The sequence below is a fragment of the Sordaria macrospora genome, chromosome 4, assembly GCF_033870435.1.
Source record: "Sordaria macrospora chromosome 4, complete sequence".
In the NCBI taxonomy this organism is placed as follows: Eukaryota; Fungi; Ascomycota; class Sordariomycetes; order Sordariales; family Sordariaceae; genus Sordaria; species Sordaria macrospora.
Window position 1 is genome coordinate 1,555,931 of NC_089374.1, and position 17,117 is coordinate 1,573,047.

Genomic DNA, 17,117 nt, shown 5'->3' on the forward strand with positions numbered 1-17,117 from the left:
CCACGTTGTGCCTTAACAGGACTAGCGGCCAATCACCAAAACATGAGACTGCCGACAGAATTCCGTAGCGTTCAATGCTCCGCTACAATTCGACCTATCAATGCGGCCACTGCAAATGTCCCGCATGCCCGCATGGGCCCCCGGCCCGGGGTTCAGGTTTATGACTGGAAGGCGGAGGCGGGCGACATCCATGAACTCCTCCAATTTTTTTGGATTTCTCATCCGTGACGCCCTAACCTGGCACTAAACAGCCCACCACAGCCCACCACAGCCCACCACAACCCACCACCACCTTTCCATCGTCACCTACGAGTCCGCTCAACCTCGGATCTCCCGCCCTCGATGCCCTTCTGATAAACGCCTCCTGCACGCATCCGCTCGGCCCTCCCTCGACACTGCGACAATTCATCCACGACCATGAGCCAGGATTATTTCCCGTCCAAGGGTAAGGCGCGCCAGCAACACGACGAGCACGGCGAATCGCGCGACTTCGATGACGGCGCCGGACAACACCCGCAGGTCCCGGGAGCCCCGGCCGCGCCCGCGTACATGACCGTTGGTACCGGCTCGACTTCTCAACATGCTGCCCGCCTTCAGGCTATGCTCGACAACGACTCCGGCTACGGCGGCAGCATCGCCGGCGACTCAAGGGCCCCTTCCCACTGGGACTCGGCTGTTCACCACGATAGCCCGCTACCAACTCCGACTACCGCCACCCACGATGAGGATGCCAACCGCCGTTCTCAGGCCGGCGCCGTACACCAGCTGTGGTATAACCAGCACCGCGTCACACTAGGCCGCTCCATCAATACCGTCGTCGAGCTCCTCAAGAAGCTGCAGGAGATGAACGTGACATGGCCTGCGCATTATCCATCCGTCCAGCGGGCTGCTCTCGATGAGCCCAATCACTATGGCACACCGGCTCTGCATCGCTCTTCGACCATGGGCGCAGACTTCCCTCCGCCTCCATCCCCTCACTCGCTCCGAAGATCCATGACAAGCGTTGACGACCACGTCGAGCCCGAATCCAGCCGGGCTGCGGAAAGGAGGAACACCGGCTCGGAACCTCGACTAGTTTCCCCTCAGATTGCCCAAGAGTTCTCTGTCCTCAAGTTGGATCTTAATTTGGGCTCACTACACCAAGCCGACCTGGTACATTCGCTGCAGAAGGAGTCAGTGGCGTCTTTGCTCGATGGTAAAATTCGTTCCAGCATTAAACATCTTTACTCGCTGCGTGAGAGAATCGAGGATACGTCGAGCAAGGTTTTGGTCACTGGTGATCTGAATGCGGGAAAGTCCACGTTTTGCAATGCTTTGCTCCGACGGAAGGTTCTTCCTGAAGACCAACAACCCTGCACGAGCATCTTCTGCGAGGTCCTGGACGCAAGAGAGAATGGCGGAATTGAAGAGGTTCATGCAGTTCACAGGGATGCGATCTACGACCGTCATGACGAGGCCACCTACGATGTCTATTCACTGAAGGAGCTGGAGAGGATTGTTACCGATAACGAGACCTATCAACAATGCAAAATCTACATCCGGGATGTGCGGACTATCGACGAGTCTCTCCTGAACAACGGTGTTGTCGACATTGCGCTCATTGATGCCCCCGGTTTGAACATGGACACTACCAAGACCACGGCCATCTTTGCGCGACAGGAGGAGATTGACGTGGTTGTTTTTGTTGTTTCCGCTACTAACCACTTTACGCAAACGGCCACCGAGTTCATTAGGGCCGCTGCTGCTGAAAAGGCTTATCTCTTCATTGTCGTCAACGGCTTCGACACTATTAGAGATAAGGAGCGTTGCCAGAAGCTCATCCTTAACCAAGTGAGGGGTCTGAGCCCTGCGACCCACAAGGAGGCGGATGAGCTGGTGCACTTCGTCTCCAGTACTGCTATTCCCATGGCCCCATCGCCTCCAGGTGGTTCTTATGGAGGTGGGTCAGGCAGCGCAAGTGGTGGCGGTCCGGGTGATGATGGCAATGACGATGATCCTAAGGGCAAGGGCAAGAAGAAGGAGATGGCGCGAGACTTTTCGAACCTTGAACAGTCTTTGCGGAGATTTGTCTTGGAGAAGCGCGCTCGCTCAAAGTTGGCACCGGCCAAGACCTATCTTACTAACATCTTGAACGACGTCCACGTACTTGCTACTGTCAACCAGGAAGTTGCTCAGTCAGAGTTCGACCGGATGAACCAGGAACTGCAGAAGCTGGAGCCAGAACTTGAGCGGAGCAAGCAGGCCAAGCAGGAGATTAGTGAGAAGGTTGACCAGACGATTGAGGAGACCTGCCAGGAAATTTACGAGACTTCGCGTAACACGATCAGCAGCTCGATCGAACACGCCGGTGATGGCAACTTCGGAATCCCCTATCCTGGTCTCTTCAGTGCGTTCGAGTATGCTGAGGAGCTCAAGGAGGCTATGCTTTCGCAGATTGCTGCCTCGGTTACTCAGTGTGAGGAACACGCCAGAGCCAGAACCGTTGACGGTGTCAACATGATCAAGCAGCTCGGAATCATGCACTTGGGTAGCGAGTACACCGATCTGGCCTTCCGCCCGGATGTCATGTTCCGCCGCAAGAAGGATGCCCTTGCGCGCCAAGTCGACATTCCCACCGAGCTGTGGGATTTCGTCGACTGGTCTACTGTGCTTCAGAAGGAGGAGAAGGCCGGCATGGCACTTACCGTCGCTGGTGTCGTTGGCACAAGTGTGCTCAGCGGTTACAGCCAGATGAACCTTGCTCTTCGTGCAGCCCAAATCTTAGGCACCAGCAACATCCACCGCCTCATTATTCCTGGCTTGATTGCGGCCGGTAAGTCTGAATACTCTTGACCCTTTTTGGGGGGGAACATGCGCTAACTCGACTCGCTTACAGCCGTGGCAGCGACATACTACGTCCTGAACCAGATTCCTCACTCTCTTCCGCACCGTCTGAAGGAGAAGATCTCCACTCAGCTCGCTGCCATCGACTATGTTCACTCGAACAGCACTCGTATCTCCGGCTCAGTGCGGAAGGTCCTCCGTTTCCCCGCCGACTCCCTCCGCGTTGGCCTTCAGCGTTCCGTTGAGAAGCTTGACGGTCGCCGTAACGAAACTCTGCGCGTCAAGGCTGAGAGCGACGTTGCGCTCAAGTACTTTGCCAACCTCGTCCGTGAAAGCGGTCATCAGCGTCGGGTTGTCGAAGCTGTCGATCTTGATGGCCATCCTCCTGGTCTTGCCGGCATTGGAGGCTTCCACTAGGCGGCCTTGGTTGGGAGGCATTATCCCCTTTAGTTGGCTTTTCTTTGTTATAGTCGGCGTTATTGGTGCCTGTTGTGAGAAAAACACAGATTATCATCATACCCCTTGTTTTGAGCACACACAAACACACACATAGATGGAGAGGAAGGTGGTCAAAATTGCCAGCGTATGTATTACGAGATCACGAGTTGACGGAGAAATGCCGAAGCAAGCATAGGTGATGAAGTGGTTCTCCCACTTGAGACGGACGTAAATGCGAGGATGGTGGGTTGCTTGGTTAGTTTACAAATTGTGCAGTGAGACTCAGCTCCTTATTCTCGAGATACTTGCCACAAATATTCCCCTCCTAGGTTTGATTCTTGAGCACTGAGCGACGTATTCACATTCATAAGAAGAAGGAAAGGGTTGAAACGGCGGGAGTTGTACGATACAGAACATGTTGAATGCTGCAGGTAAAACGCCAGATGTTGACCTTGGCGTCAACCCGCCCTATCGATCCCGCTTTATAGTGCACCCCATTGCTTGGCTGTTCTAACCCTACATATCCTTGACTAAATATAGCCTAAGTCTACTCTATCCGCTGCGGATGTTTCCCAAATTCACCTCAGTCCACCTCAACCAGACACTCACATACAACAGTCTCGGCCTCTCTCCTTTCACCAGCCCCGTGTCTACAACTGATCACCTCTCATCCTTACCACAATAACATCAAATCCTTCAAAATGGCGTCCCCAACAATAATCAAACTAGCAGCCGTCCACTCTGCCCCCATCTACATGTCCAAATCCGCCACCCTTGCCAAAGCCATCAACCTGATCCACGCCGCCGCCCGCGACGGCGTCTCCCTCCTCGTATTTCCCGAGACCTACGTCCCCGGCTACCCTTACTTCATCGAGTGCTATCCACCGCTGAAACAAGTCGGTGCTCTAGCCAAGTACGCCGAGGAATCTGTCGTCGTCGACGAGGATCTGGATGGGGTAGTGGAAGCCTGTAAACAGACGGGTGTTTCGGTGGTGCTGGGAGTGTCGGAGCGAATGAAGGGTGGCTATACGTGTTTCAACTCGCAGGTTTTTGTCGCCGGCGGAAGGGGAGGAGGGGTGGTAGGAACGCATAGGAAGTTGCAGCCTACGTATGTGGAACGGATTGTGTGGGCGCAGGGGGACGGGTCAACGCTTAAGACTTGGAAGGGGATGTTTGGATCTGGATCTGGATCCGAAGCGGAAGGTTCCGAAGGTGAGAAGGGGAAATGGAATGTGGGTGGGTTGGCGTGCTGGGAACACACCATGCTCCTCGCCCGGCAAGCCCTGATCACCCAGCAGGAACACGTACACGCGGCTGCATGGCCGGCGCTGTCGACCATGGTCGGGTTCGAAGGGTCGGCGGACAGCCAGATCGAGGCGCTGATGAAGTGCCATGCGCTGACGGCACAGTGCTTTGTGGTGTCGGCTAGCAACTATGTGGATGAGACGTGTCTGGAGTGGATGAGGGAGAATATCGGGGAGCAAGAATTTGTCAAGAGAGGAGGAGGGTGGTCGGCGGTTATTCACCCGTTTTGTAATGTGTTGGCGGGACCGGTTACGGGCGAGAAGGAGGAGCTGGTCACGGCGGAGGTGGACTTGAAGGATCTGGGCATGGTTAAGGTTTGGGTGGATGCGGACGGGCATTATAGTCGGCCGGAGGTCTTGCCGTTTGGGTGGAATAAGGAGGCGTATTGGAGAGATGGGAAGGTGGCGGGAGAGGCTGGGAAGGGACAGTCTCAGTCGAGGGAGTCTGAAGGAAAGGCGGGAGAGGGTGCCAAGAAGGCGTAAAGGGTTTGCAGAAGTCGAATATGGTGGGATGGGTAGTTGGAAAAGTAAATGATATCGGGATTTAGTCGTGGTGAGTCGGCAGTCATCACCAATAAATAGACTATATTTCCCAAGTCCTAGCCAGTATTCATATCTCATTATCAATCCTCAGTATCAATCCCGGACTCCCTGGGTGTTCGGTAGCATATCCTTCTAATACCTATTTACGCATAACGATTACTCAGACCACATCAACCCCCTGAGCCTCTCCTTCTCCGCATCGCCTCCAAAGATAACATCTATCCCCCTTCTCACAAGCGAGCAGATATCAGCTCTTGCAAGTCCGAAGTGCTTGGCCACGAGTGCGTATTCGTTGGAAAGCGGGCTTCCAAAGACGCCAACATCATCGGTCTGGACGTTGGATTAGCACCATTGCTTTTACCTGGATATCTTGCAGTCTTCAACTGCCCTGATACCTCGAAGCCGTCGAAAATAAAGCCAAGAGCAGAGAAAAGGAAATAGGAGACTTACACTTAAAACAACAACCGTCTCGTCAACCTTCCACCACTCCCCAAAGTGGCTATTCCAGAAAAGCCACGTTAGTCAATCCTTCCCACACCCAAACAACATTTCGGTACCATCGATGGAAAAACTTACTGGCTCTCAAACCCCCCACATATCATCCCAGCATGGACATTACAACTCAAACACAACTCCAACCCCATGCCGCCCCTCCTCTTCACCTCTTCCTTCACCCTCTCATTCAAATGAATCACATGTCCAATACGATCCGGCCTCCAGCTCAACAAGGCCAACAACTCCTCCTCCGTCCCCGACGCCTCCGCTTCGGCAAAGTGCAGCGTTATCCCCAACTCTGGCAGGGTACGCTTCGCCTCCTCGAAGACCGGGCCGAAGATATCGATAGGCCCCCTGGCTGGGTCGCCGCAGAGGTCAATGCCCACCACACCGGACCCGGAAAACTGGCGACAGAGGGCGAGGGCTTCGGAGGCTTCGGAGAGGGTGTTGCGCCGGTCGACGGAGAGGATCAGTTTCGTTTTTAACTGGGAAGTGCTGGACTGTTCAAACTCGGCGATGGTGTCGAGGATGACTTGGACGTATTGGGCTTTGGTTAAACCGGCCTGAGGCATGGCGCGGGGGGTGGTGCGTAGTTCCAAGTAGACAACGCCATCAGCAGCAAAGTCCGAGAGGACGGAGAGAGTGGTGTGGCGGAGGGCCCAGATGTCGTTGACGAGGTGGTAGATGTACGAGGAGAAGAGGGGGAAGAAGCTGGTGTTACGTGGTTAGTATGTGGTGGCCTTGCGTGTGTTTCTGGTTCACTTGTCTTGAATTTCTTCTCCTTATGTTCATTTGTAATAGGTATTCGATAGGAGGAAGTGGTTTGGTAGAAGTCGGTTTCGGGCCTCTGCTCCCAAGGCATATATACCAGGAAGAGATGAACAAAGCAAGAACAGGACCGGCCCGTCCCCCCGGTCCCGGGTTCCGGCTTACCTTTTCGATCCACATACCGGCCGGTACGTGGGTAATCCAATACGGCACGGCCCGCTTGGAAATATCCGTCTCTTCTTTCTTGGATACCGGAGTGTGCACAGATGTAGGAATAGATGGTCGGATAAAATGGGATGGGAGGCAACGAACCCAATCTCAGCGAAACTTGAACTTACGTCTTCAAATCATAATTGTGTTTACCTAGCGGCATCTCAACCAAGGGATCTTGAAGGTCCGTTTCACCATTTTCCTTCTTTTTCAGCCAGACTTCGTGGAGACACTGACGACTGATGCTGCCGCTGAGATGGGCGTGGAGCTGTTTATTGGTTTAGAGAGGCTTGTTAGTTGAGATCCTTATTATTCTTCAATTTTGATATTATCCAGAATATCATCTTGCTGTTATGGTATCCCAATATTATGCTGGTTTGCCCGTGAGTAGGTGTTCTCGGTTGGTTACCTCAATCTTGGGCAGCGCCCTGTAATCCACAGCATCGACTGTCATGGTGAATGTTTCTGCGAAAACTTCTTTGTTGTTGATGATGATTTTGCCCACTGTCGTTTGTATGTATCGTGAAGCCGAGGCTGACTATTTCGCACTCGCTTGAAGTTATCACCAAGTAGTAAGCGCGGGGTATGTATGTACGTGTACAGCACTAGTATGGAGCCCAGCCGGTGTTGTTCGGAGTGTTCTCCGTAGACGGTTAGGTGTCAATTGTGCAATCCAGCGGCATCCGTAGCGCCGGGACTTTTGGGACGGCGCCGTGAATAAGCGGGTGGGGATGCCGGCCAGCGACGCCGAAGTTCGCAGGGCTTGCCGGGCCGTACTACCATGCCGGCGCGACTTGTCCACACCCTCTCTAGGTACCTGTGGCTATACAAGTACATGTACCTTTCAGACACCTGTGATTAGACTGTCTGGTACATATTCCGAAATTGGGTTTCAGCATTGAGACTGGCGCAAATGTGTTTCCAGGACATCGGGGCCCAATTCCTAGCTTGTTACATGTCGAAGAAATACCACCTTCCTCAGGTCTTGTCCCCTCCTGTCTCGTGTTGGTGGACGCTTCGCTTTACTGTACTTAGAATTTTGACCTGCATCCAGATGGGTCAGGGCCTTACCTATCTGTAGGCTGCAGTGGGCCGACCTGTATCAAAGGGAGAATTCGTCCATGGAAACGATTATGGTTGGTTTCATTCCCCAGTGGCTTCTGGGTACATGCCCCTTTCTTCGGGCCCCTCCAAGTCTTTCTGCAAGATCTTTGGTGTATCCGCTTTTTCATCAAGCAATGATGCAGCCGAGGTGCAACTTCAGGTGTGCATATTGGCGAGCTTGGCTTTTATCCCGATACGGACTCTTTATCAATCTCTCTTGATTAACTAACACCTCGGCGCGCACCATCAGCCTCAAGATGTGTGGCTTTCCAGACAAAATACCAAGCGCCAACAGGGAGGGCAAGTTGCCCGTTCGGCATCATACCATAGTACAAGAACACACGGACCGCCAGGTGAGTTTACCCACTACCTAGTAGGTGCCACGGAAACCAGTGAAAGGTTTGTACATAATAAGCCAGGTGCTAGAGATGACAGAGCGTCGCCGCCATTGCTACCGTTGCACCCAAGTGTCCGGAGCTGACGAAGAAGACAGGACTGGTGATTTCGTGGTTCTCGTCAGTCATTCACTAGTTACCTATGCCAGTCAATATTCAGTACCTAGGTACGGACATGGCAAGCGCAAACTGCACGCACGTGTCTACGAAGGGCTCTCAGGCCGGGTCGATTGTTTCTATCCAAAAGGGTTTTAACCCCCCGTGAACATTCCTAAGCTCTACTATGCTCCATAGTTAGGGCCAAGAACAGTAGGGATTCGAACCAAGGCATCTCCGGCTAAATCGAAGTTGCAGATGGCTATCTCAACTCCTTGTAGTCAAGGAGGGTGTTTTGAAATCCCAGCCAGAAGAGAGGCGGTTTCCCCGTTCGGTTGATTACCGTTGATCCGTCATCCAAGCTGGGCGTGCTGGGTTTCGGTGGCAGGGCCTCAAGGGGCCACAGGGGTTGGTTGCTTTGCTGTATCGTACCTCCAGTCTCGTATGGCGAAACCTTTTCTTGAACATCCGATTTTGAGAGGCAAGTGTTGATGCCCCATGGTACGTATTCATAGCCACCTAGATCACCTCAGCGACCAACCCATTTGTAGTGTGGAAGTTTGGGGCGGTTGGGGTTTACATCTGTAACCTCGAGACAGCTGCTGCTTGTGGGAGCTTGCTGCCGCTTGGCTACAGTTCTGCTTGCCAGCAACATGTTTGCAGCGCTCGTGATATTAAATTCGGTAGTATTCCGCCATTCGGGTTGCTGTATTCCGACCGTTGATTGTCCTGTGGATTTATACTAGTTGACAAGGAGACAGCCGTATCCAATATCACTGGAGCATCCGTTCCTGCGTCCAGGTTCCATCGTCGGCACATCGGCCGTTAGCAAGCGGGCTGTCATCCAAAGAGATCACCAGGACACACCTGCAATGCGGTCCGGTCGCCCTGGAGGAACGGTTTGTACCAGACCTCTTGTCCTTGACAGTAACCTTCAGTTGAGCCCTGGCCATCTTATCACCGTTCGTCAGTCCCGCCAGCGATAGACTGTGATGGATCGTGACTGCTAAAACAACCGAACTGGAGTGAACCGACTCTTTACGGCCCCGAGCCCCCGACTGTCTCGATGGATCTGTGTGCCGCGCACACTTGTCGCCCTGCATATCGAATTTCGGGACCAAATAGGGAGAGGGCGGCGGGAGGAGTGGGAGACAGAGTGGATGGCCTGAAAGAAAGGTGCCGGGGGGCTGCTCAACTGAGAGACTTTATGCGCTATCAGACAACAAGTTCTTTTCCGTGCCTGTTTCGCGTGGAGATACTGACAGGATATTAAGAGCCTGATCGGCTGGCTGCGCTTCCCGGGAGCACACAGATATTTCAGTACAATCTGGTGCCCTGCAGCCTAGAGAACTAGCAATTATACTAATTTTAGAGTAGTAATCTTACTGGGTCTATATAAGGGGATTGCATTAGTGCTTAATTAACTGTATTAGGTATAATTAATGCCTAAAAATCTACACTGCTTTCAAAAGAGGGGTTAATCCTATTGTATCATATTAATTATAATATTATATAAAAAGTAACTGCCAGTAATCAACTGGGTAATTGAATATTACTAGAATAATTTCATAAAATGACTTTATAGAGTGACTAAACATTATAAAGGATATTGACTTATTTTAATTCTATATTCAAACTCTAACTCTTAATCTAACTATTAAAAATACTCTACTAGCGTCTATCTAAAATATTTTCAACAACCCAGTACTTACTAGCTATAATAATAACAAACTACCTCCTTTTCCTTTCTTAAATATTACATTAAATTAGCTAATCATTTAACAAATCTAAAAACTAGTTTCCAATCTCTCTATTACTTAAATTGCTCCTATTAAAAATACTCCTCCGTTAATTTAATTTACCCAACTTATAGTAGCAAAGGAGAAGTAGAAAGCACTAACTGTCACGGCGCTGGCGGACCACTACATTACTAGACTACAGTCCAAAATGATACAAGTAACCGAAGCTGGCAGTTTGGTTGCTCAAGTGGTCTTTTATAGTTTGTCCCAGAAGAGGTACTCAAGTGCATTCCGTGACATTCTCCTTTATACATTGAGAGGTTCGCCCCGAACCTCAACTCTCTCAGGATACCGTGCTAGCTAGCGGCGGTTTCTAGAAGCTGATCAAATTTTTCGAACAAGAATTCTCAATTAAGCAACGGCAAAACATCCATACGACCTGGTCGTATGCATCTCCGTAAAAGGAAACTTATATAAGAGTATCCAAAAAATTTAAAGATTTTCCCAACTACGAGATTTGACTCGTAGCCTTTTAGCTTTGGTTAAGTGTCACAGCGACGCATTTCACTACTACGCTATAACGTTTTATGTTTCCGCAAAAAGATACAAGTAACCGAAGCTGGCAGTTCAGTCACTTAAGTAGCCTTATATAGTTTGTTCTTAAAGAAGCATCTAAGTACATTCTATGATACTAAGTATTATAGTAAATAAACGTTCCAAATATTTTTAATGAAATACTTTAAAGTATAATGGAACTTTATTTATACTCTACAGCCCTACTAATTCAATTAAATTCTCGTATTTAAATACTCCATATGCTCTTAAATCTTTTTGCATTTGTACGCTTCACTGAAGTAATATAGTTTGAGAGTTTTCGTCGATTCAAATAAAAAACTGAGTACATAACTTTAAAATTGTATAAAATTACACTTCAACACTATCAACTATCACCAATTTGGAAGGTAATATGGTCCGCATTAGCGCAATACAAAATTTTAGCACCCTAGTCAGCATACAAGATATCAACACGAGTGCACAGCAGTAATCTACTGCTAAATCCGGTCTAGCCTCCTCGAAAAATTAATCTTAGCGGTTAGAAACTAATTCAAAAGTTGTATATTCCCGGCAAGCGCAGCCAGCCGATCAGGCCCTAACGCACAGGAAGAGCTAACCGCAAATTGGCCCTGACTACTGAATAGCTTCAGTCCTATTTGGGCATGGCTGGTCGCGCCATAACGCTGCAGGCAGAAGGGCTGGTCCTTGCCCCCGGACCCGGTCGGCTGGAGCCTCCTTTTCTCTTCCTGGCAGATTGCCCCTGGTGCCTTGCGCCTTCGCTTTTTGGACGGAGTGCTGTTGCTTGTCACTGTTTGATGGGATTTTGAAGCGTCTTGGAGGTCAACAGCTCACATGGACAGCCAGGCAGCCCGTGGCCGGATTACTAATGTTATCAATATCGGGTTCTTTGGCGATCCGTGAGGCAAGCCGTTATCCAACCTGGTCAATCAACTTCAGCCTGGCCGTGGTGTTGTGTAGGTAGTAGGTTTACTAATCGGCGCGACTTCATGATACCGTGCGAGCATCGGCAAGATTGGTGAACAGCGGAAAGTCTGAATGGTTGATTTGAGTTTCAATTGCGCGAGCGAACATTTGCGACCCAGAAGTCCATCCGGTGGGGTCAGTCCGTGCACATGCATTCGTGTGGACCGTCTCTCTATCGGCGCAGAGTGCAATTGGTCCGCGGGGCCTTGCAGTGTCCGCCCGCTTGCATCTCCCAAGACTCCTTCCATTCATGATCCCGCAGGCCGCCCAGCAGACCACTGCAGGACCACTGCACTGCAAAGCAGAACACCACAAGCCCACAGCGAACCCACAGTCTCTTTAGCTTCCACCTGCCCTGGCTTTGGTGGAGGTCCCGTCGTCGGCGGGAGATTCTTTGCATCCACTCTGCGAGAATCTCGACATGAACCCATCAAACCACGGGGAAGGTGCTGCACCCAAGGAACGGGGCGCAACCGGGGCGCAACGGGGCCTTCAATTTAAGAGATCCATAAATCCGGTGTGTTCGGCCAGGCATGTTGAAGATTTTGGCAAGATTTTGTTTCGTTTTTTGTTGCGGTGCGGTGCGGCGTGGCTGGCGAGAGGTTCCCCATGTCCGCCGTTGGAAATGTTGATGTTCGGAATCAGGAAGTCGAAATATCGAGTGCCCCGGCTTCTCAAGATTCAGTTGTTCCCGTCCAAGAGGCCTGTGGCCCCGATGTCGTACCTGCCCTGAACTTGTTAGAGGTAGACAACAAACCTTGTTGAGCCTACAGTACCTGTCCGCTGAGCTCTATTTCCCCGTCAAGTCGCCTCGCAGCTCGCTCTAATTCAAACCCCTTCACTCCCTTCCATCTCACTTAAAAAATCTCAATCCATCATCCAAGCCCTTCGGCCCGCCATCCAGCCCGCCGTCCGTTGCCGTGACCGGGCTCTCCTGTGTTTTTACACTCGCTTCATTTGGGAGGAGGTTTGCTGCACGCCCCATCCATCCCGTCGCCTGCGATACCTTACTGGACGCCAGCCAACGAGGAACCTAACAAACTGAATCCATTCCTCTTTGGTCGCACACCACAACCTCAATCTGCACTCACTTCTGCTTCCACTGACAATCGCGCCTCTGGACAAAAGACAATTGACACGGCCTGTAGCAGTCCCTCTCATCCTGTCCACGTCCTGCGGGCAACCTTCCATTTCCACCCTGCCCCCCAAGCTTAGCCCCAGCCAGTGCAGACCCCAGTGTGAGGTTCCGCTCTGCCCCTACAGTAGCCCAGTGCAGCGCACGTAGCGACCCAGCAAAGGCCCCATCGTGCATACCCCCGCCGACCGGGCCCATTCTCCCCCGGCCCATTTCCCAATCTGGCACAGGGTAATAATCGCAACTCTGGCCGGCCTCTCGTTCGTCAGTTCGACTCGGCCGCCCGCCCACTCGCAGAACCGAAATCGATCCCCAGTCCTTCTTTTCTCCTTCTTTCTGTTCCTCACCACCCGAACTCCTGTCGATTAGTGACAGCCTCCCATCCTGCTCCTACGACCTGACAACTACTCGCGTCGGTCGCGTCGCTCAGTCGAGACTCTTTTGTCCATCACTGCCATCCGCCCGGTAGATTATACCTCCCGTCTCTCTCGACGCCGCGCACGCCTGCCTTTAGCCCAAGGTTGTCAGGGTCGCTCTTCGCCTGGTCAACATCCGCCATCCGCTCATTCGTTCGACACTCGCAAAAGAAAGAGAGGCGTTTCCCCCTCTCAATCACTCTCCACCTGGACCACTCTCCTCTTTTTCCACCAGCAGTCATTTCCTTCAGAGCAGCATTGGGACCTGCCTCGCCTGCCTAGCTGTTTTAACTGGCCAACACCACATCGCCCGACCCCTGGAGCTAGCAATTCCTCCTCCACCGGTGCCCCGTACCAGACCACTGCTTTGCACCATTCACACCATCCACGCTCCAGCAACCGATTCCAACTTGCTGCATCGTTGAAGATCCGACGGCCTTAGAGTCCAACCTTTGTCGTCGTCATTTCACCTGTCTCATCCAGTAACAACAACATCACCACGGACTAGTCCGTCTATCGTACGAGTCCATCGCCAATTGTGATTACCAATTGAACCAACACAACTCAAAAAAAAAAAGATGGACAACCGATCAAGCGATGTGTCGCCAGAGGCGATGCAGGCACGAATTCAACAAGCGCGTCGCGAGGCTGAAAATCTCAAAGACAGAATCAGGCTGAAGAAGGAAGGGCTCGCTGATACTTCCCGTGAGTCGTCCTGCCGTCCGGTCGCGGATTGCGCCTTTGTCCGCCCAGGCCGTCGTCAACGGCGGATTGACCGCTGTATAGCGTTGCTGACATGATGTGTAGTCTATGAGGTCGCGCAACAAGCCCATGAGCCACTTCCGAAGAACAACATGATGAGGACAAAGAAGACGCTAAAGGGCCATTTGGCCAAGATTTATGCGATGCACTGGTCCACCGACAGGAGGCACCTCGTTTCAGCATCTCAGGACGGCAAGCTCATCATTTGGGACGCTTATACGACCAACAAGGTTCACGCCATTCCCCTACGATCGTCTTGGGTTATGACTTGCGCCTATGCCCCGAGCGGCAACTTCGTCGCCTGCGGTGGTCTCGACAATATTTGCTCCATCTACAACCTGAACTCGAACCGTGACGGCCCTACTCGTGTCTACCGGGAGCTTTCGGGTCATGCAGGTTATCTCTCTTGCTGCCGTTTCATCAACGACCGCAGCATCCTCACCTCCTCCGGCGATATGACATGCATGAAGTGGGATATCGAGACGGGGACAAAGGTCGTTGAGTTCGCCGACCACTTGGGCGACGTAATGAGCATCAGTTTGAACCCCACAAACCAGAACACCTTTGTGTCGGGTGCTTGCGATTCTTTCGCCAAGCTTTGGGATATTCGCGCCGGCAAGGCCGTACAAACATTCGCTGGCCACGAGTCCGATATCAACGCCATCCAGTTTTTCCCCGATGGTCACTCTTTCGTAACGGGTTCCGACGACGCTACTTGCAGACTTTTCGATATCCGCGCAGACAGAGAGCTGAACTGCTATCGCGTGAGTAACCTGTTGATGATTCTTGTATCCGTTTTTGAAGCTAACAATTTGGCAGTCCGAATCTATTCTTTGCGGCATCACCTCCGTCGCGACATCAGTCTCTGGACGTTTGCTCTTTGCCGGTTATGATGACTTTGAATGCAAGGTCTGGGACATTACTCGCGCTGAAAAGGTTGGCTCTCTCGTGGGTCACGAAAACCGTGTCAGCTGTTTGGGTGTTTCCAACGACGGAATAAGTTTGTGCACAGGCTCTTGGGACTCTTTGGTAAGTGATCCAGCGGCAACGTCGGAACGATGTGGTAAAGGCCGCAGATTAAACTAACTCCCTCACAGCTCAAGGTCTGGGCCTACTAGGCGCATACATGTGATACTGATACGACCGGCACCCTCTGGATACCCGACCTCGACGCGTCGCTTTGCAAAGCCTATCGAGTGCATTTTTTTTTTTACTTGTTCTATTTCAACCTCGTAACGCCTTTTAATCCCTGCGATCTGGCGTAGACAGGACGAAGTCACGACATATTTTTTCACCCAACAATTCCGGCTCCCGGGCTTGGACCACCACCAACCGGCCTTGCTCTCGGTCGGGACTGTTTTTAGTTTCTATGGCGGGTTTCCCGACACACCACTCGATTCGCTGCGTCGTATTTTCGGCGGGTTTGTTCGTTAGGTTGGCGGCAGCGATATTCTAAACTTGTTCAGCTCCCCGTACGCCAACCCACCTCGCCCCTCCAGAAAACGTCCCCCCGGATAATATGATCCGACACGTTCATCACCTTCGGGTCGCGTAATTCCCCGGGCACTATTACAGGGACGTCTGTACCGGGTCCCTTGGACCCAATTTGGCTGGAGCGGAACGTTCAACGAATCATCAAAGTCTGGCTCGACAGGTTGTGTCATATTCCACAGGAGCGGTTGCCAGTGTCTTTCGCAGGGGTTGTGTCTTAAAGCAGTCTATCGGATACCCTCTCTATACGTATTTATTCACAACTTTGCGCGCATTTTCTCAGCGTTTGGTCTTTGTCCAGTCTATTACCGGTGGGTTGGGGGGAACCGTCAGGGTGTCTATTTCCACGTGTGTTGATAAAAGTAGGCCGGGAATGCAAAACGGTCCCTTTGTCTTGTGCTTTTCGCGAGAATGAGGAGGAGATCGGCTCATGAGTGGCGACGGTAAACAGCAATTGCGGTAAAGGCTTTGGGGGGCACCATATCCTTTTTCTATTTTCTGACTTTTCATTAGGCACAAGGGTATATCGTGGGGATTTTTTGTTTTCTTATTCTCTTATCTCTTTTCTTCATCTGCTCTCTTGCTATCTCTCTCCCTACCCCGCTCTTCTCCTACCTAGTACCATTATGGCAGTCGTTTCTTTCACTGATGGTTAATGGTGGGTATGTTATTGCCTGGATGAGGTGTTAAGGGGGAAAAGTGGAGGGAAGGAGGGAGATGCGACTGGGCGTTCTAAATACCTTTAAGCGTCACCCCCGAGCCCTGATCTACCCTGCCTGTGTACTATAGTCGCACTGAATGCTAAGTTCATCCAATAATCTGTTCTCATCACTTCTTTGTGACTAGTGTCCGTGAAGTTGCTCTCCGGTTTGTTGGCCAAAGTATTTCTCAGTCCAGCTAGGCTTTGGTCGGCAGTGAGCTTCACTATTACCGATGGTGGTGGATTTTGCATAGGCAAGCTGAGACCAACGTGAAGTTTGAACCCTGATGAAAGAGACAATCCCATAGGCAATAGACTTGCTGGCAGAAATGTAGACAGGTCGGCAAGGTTGGCATCTTCGACCCGGCTTTACATCTTTACATAAGTTGATTTCTACTAGTTTCTTCACCTTCCTCAGGCTCTCTTCTCACATCATTCCATCTCTTTCTTCACCTTCCTCCTCGCTTTCTTCTTACCTTTCTCTTCACTTCTCGCTCAGACCCTTCAAGTAGATGCTCTCAATTCAAAATCTCATCCATATCGACATTACCAGTTCGTAAACAATACGATATGTTATAGACAAGTAGCGAAAATCCTAATCAAATATATACCAATATGGCAACTCTTGTCCATGACATATTTCCATCATCCATCAACCGTCTTTTAATCAAATGTGATTCTCGCATGCTGAACCTATCCGAGTTTTCCGACTCTGTCCATGACCAACTCCGTGCCAACAAGTAAGTACATAATTTGAGGGTGACTTACGATGCAGAGACATTCCTCATTCAGGCAGTATAGTACTATAGTTCCAGTGAGTTCGGATAGCACCCCATCTTCACAAGACGCGCAAATGTCACCGAAAGAAAAATAAAAGGGCCGACTCAACTACGTGTCCAATGACAGTCATTTTCCCGTTCTCCAATTTTTCTTTAACCATGAAGGCTTCCAGAAGGTTGGCTACCATAGCCATGGGTTATTCCCCCCTCCAGCTCCCTCAGGAAGCGACCTGTAGGAATAACAAAGGAGAGGAGAGGTTGTGTTTCAGTAAAGACAACCCCGTACATGTTTAATCCCAGAGGTCTTTCTGACCTGCTTATCAATGTCATCGAAGTCGAATATATATCCACGAGTAGTATCACTGACACAACTGCATAAA

At 51.1% G+C, this 17,117-nt stretch overlaps 4 protein-coding genes across 4 annotated transcripts; 3 read left to right on the forward strand and 1 right to left on the reverse strand.

Annotated features, from left to right (window-relative positions):
• Positions 1-417: 417 nt before the first annotated feature.
• On the forward strand, positions 418-3,693 carry SMAC4_01873 (uncharacterized protein; the record flags this gene model as incomplete). Its single annotated transcript, XM_003348802.2, has 2 exons — positions 418-2,812; positions 2,876-3,693. The coding sequence occupies 2 exons, from the start codon at positions 418-420 to the stop codon at positions 3,238-3,240; spliced, it is 2,760 nt and encodes a 919-aa protein (XP_003348850.1). The 3' UTR covers positions 3,241-3,693.
• A 269-nt stretch (positions 3,694-3,962) lies between these two features.
• On the forward strand, positions 3,963-5,048 carry SMAC4_01874 (uncharacterized protein; the record flags this gene model as incomplete). Its single annotated transcript, XM_003348803.1, has 1 exon — positions 3,963-5,048. The coding sequence occupies one exon, from the start codon at positions 3,963-3,965 to the stop codon at positions 5,046-5,048; it is 1,086 nt and encodes a 361-aa protein (XP_003348851.1).
• Positions 5,049-5,164: 116 nt separating this feature from the next.
• SMAC4_01875 (uncharacterized protein) lies at positions 5,165-7,449 on the reverse strand. Its single transcript, XM_003348804.2, has 5 exons — positions 6,991-7,449; positions 6,710-6,849; positions 5,685-6,314; positions 5,559-5,607; positions 5,165-5,438 (listed from the first exon to the last, which is right to left on the reverse strand). The coding sequence occupies exons 1-5, from the start codon at positions 7,033-7,035 to the stop codon at positions 5,265-5,267; spliced, it is 1,038 nt and encodes a 345-aa protein (XP_003348852.1). The 5' UTR covers positions 7,036-7,449; the 3' UTR covers positions 5,165-5,264.
• A 5,489-nt stretch (positions 7,450-12,938) lies between these two features.
• SMAC4_01876 (uncharacterized protein) lies at positions 12,939-16,085 on the forward strand. The gene is made up of 4 exons (XM_003348805.2): positions 12,939-13,710; positions 13,813-14,531; positions 14,587-14,796; positions 14,865-16,085. Exons 1-4 carry the CDS (start codon positions 13,584-13,586, stop codon positions 14,883-14,885), a joined length of 1,077 nt encoding a protein of 358 aa, XP_003348853.1. The 5' UTR covers positions 12,939-13,583; the 3' UTR covers positions 14,886-16,085.
• Positions 16,086-17,117: the final 1,032 nt, after the last annotated feature.

Coding starts and splice junctions, on each gene's coding strand:
- SMAC4_01875 (XM_003348804.2), bottom strand. CDS start 7,035: ATGACAGTCGATGCTGTGGATTACAGGGCGCTGCCCAAGATTGAG. Junction 6,315..6,709: donor CACAATTATGATTTGAAGAC/GTAAGTTCAAGT, acceptor ACGTAACACCAG/CTTCTTCCCCCTCTTCTCCT. Junction 5,439..5,558: donor AGACGGTTGTTGTTTTAAGT/GTAAGTCTCCTA, acceptor TCCAACGTCCAG/ACCGATGATGTTGGCGTCTT.
- SMAC4_01876 (XM_003348805.2), top strand. CDS start 13,584: ATGGACAACCGATCAAGCGATGTGTCGCCAGAGGCGATGCAGGCACGA. Junction 13,711..13,812: donor AGGGCTCGCTGATACTTCCC/GTGAGTCGTCCT, acceptor CATGATGTGTAG/TCTATGAGGTCGCGCAACAA. Junction 14,532..14,586: donor GAGAGCTGAACTGCTATCGC/GTGAGTAACCTG, acceptor ACAATTTGGCAG/TCCGAATCTATTCTTTGCGG.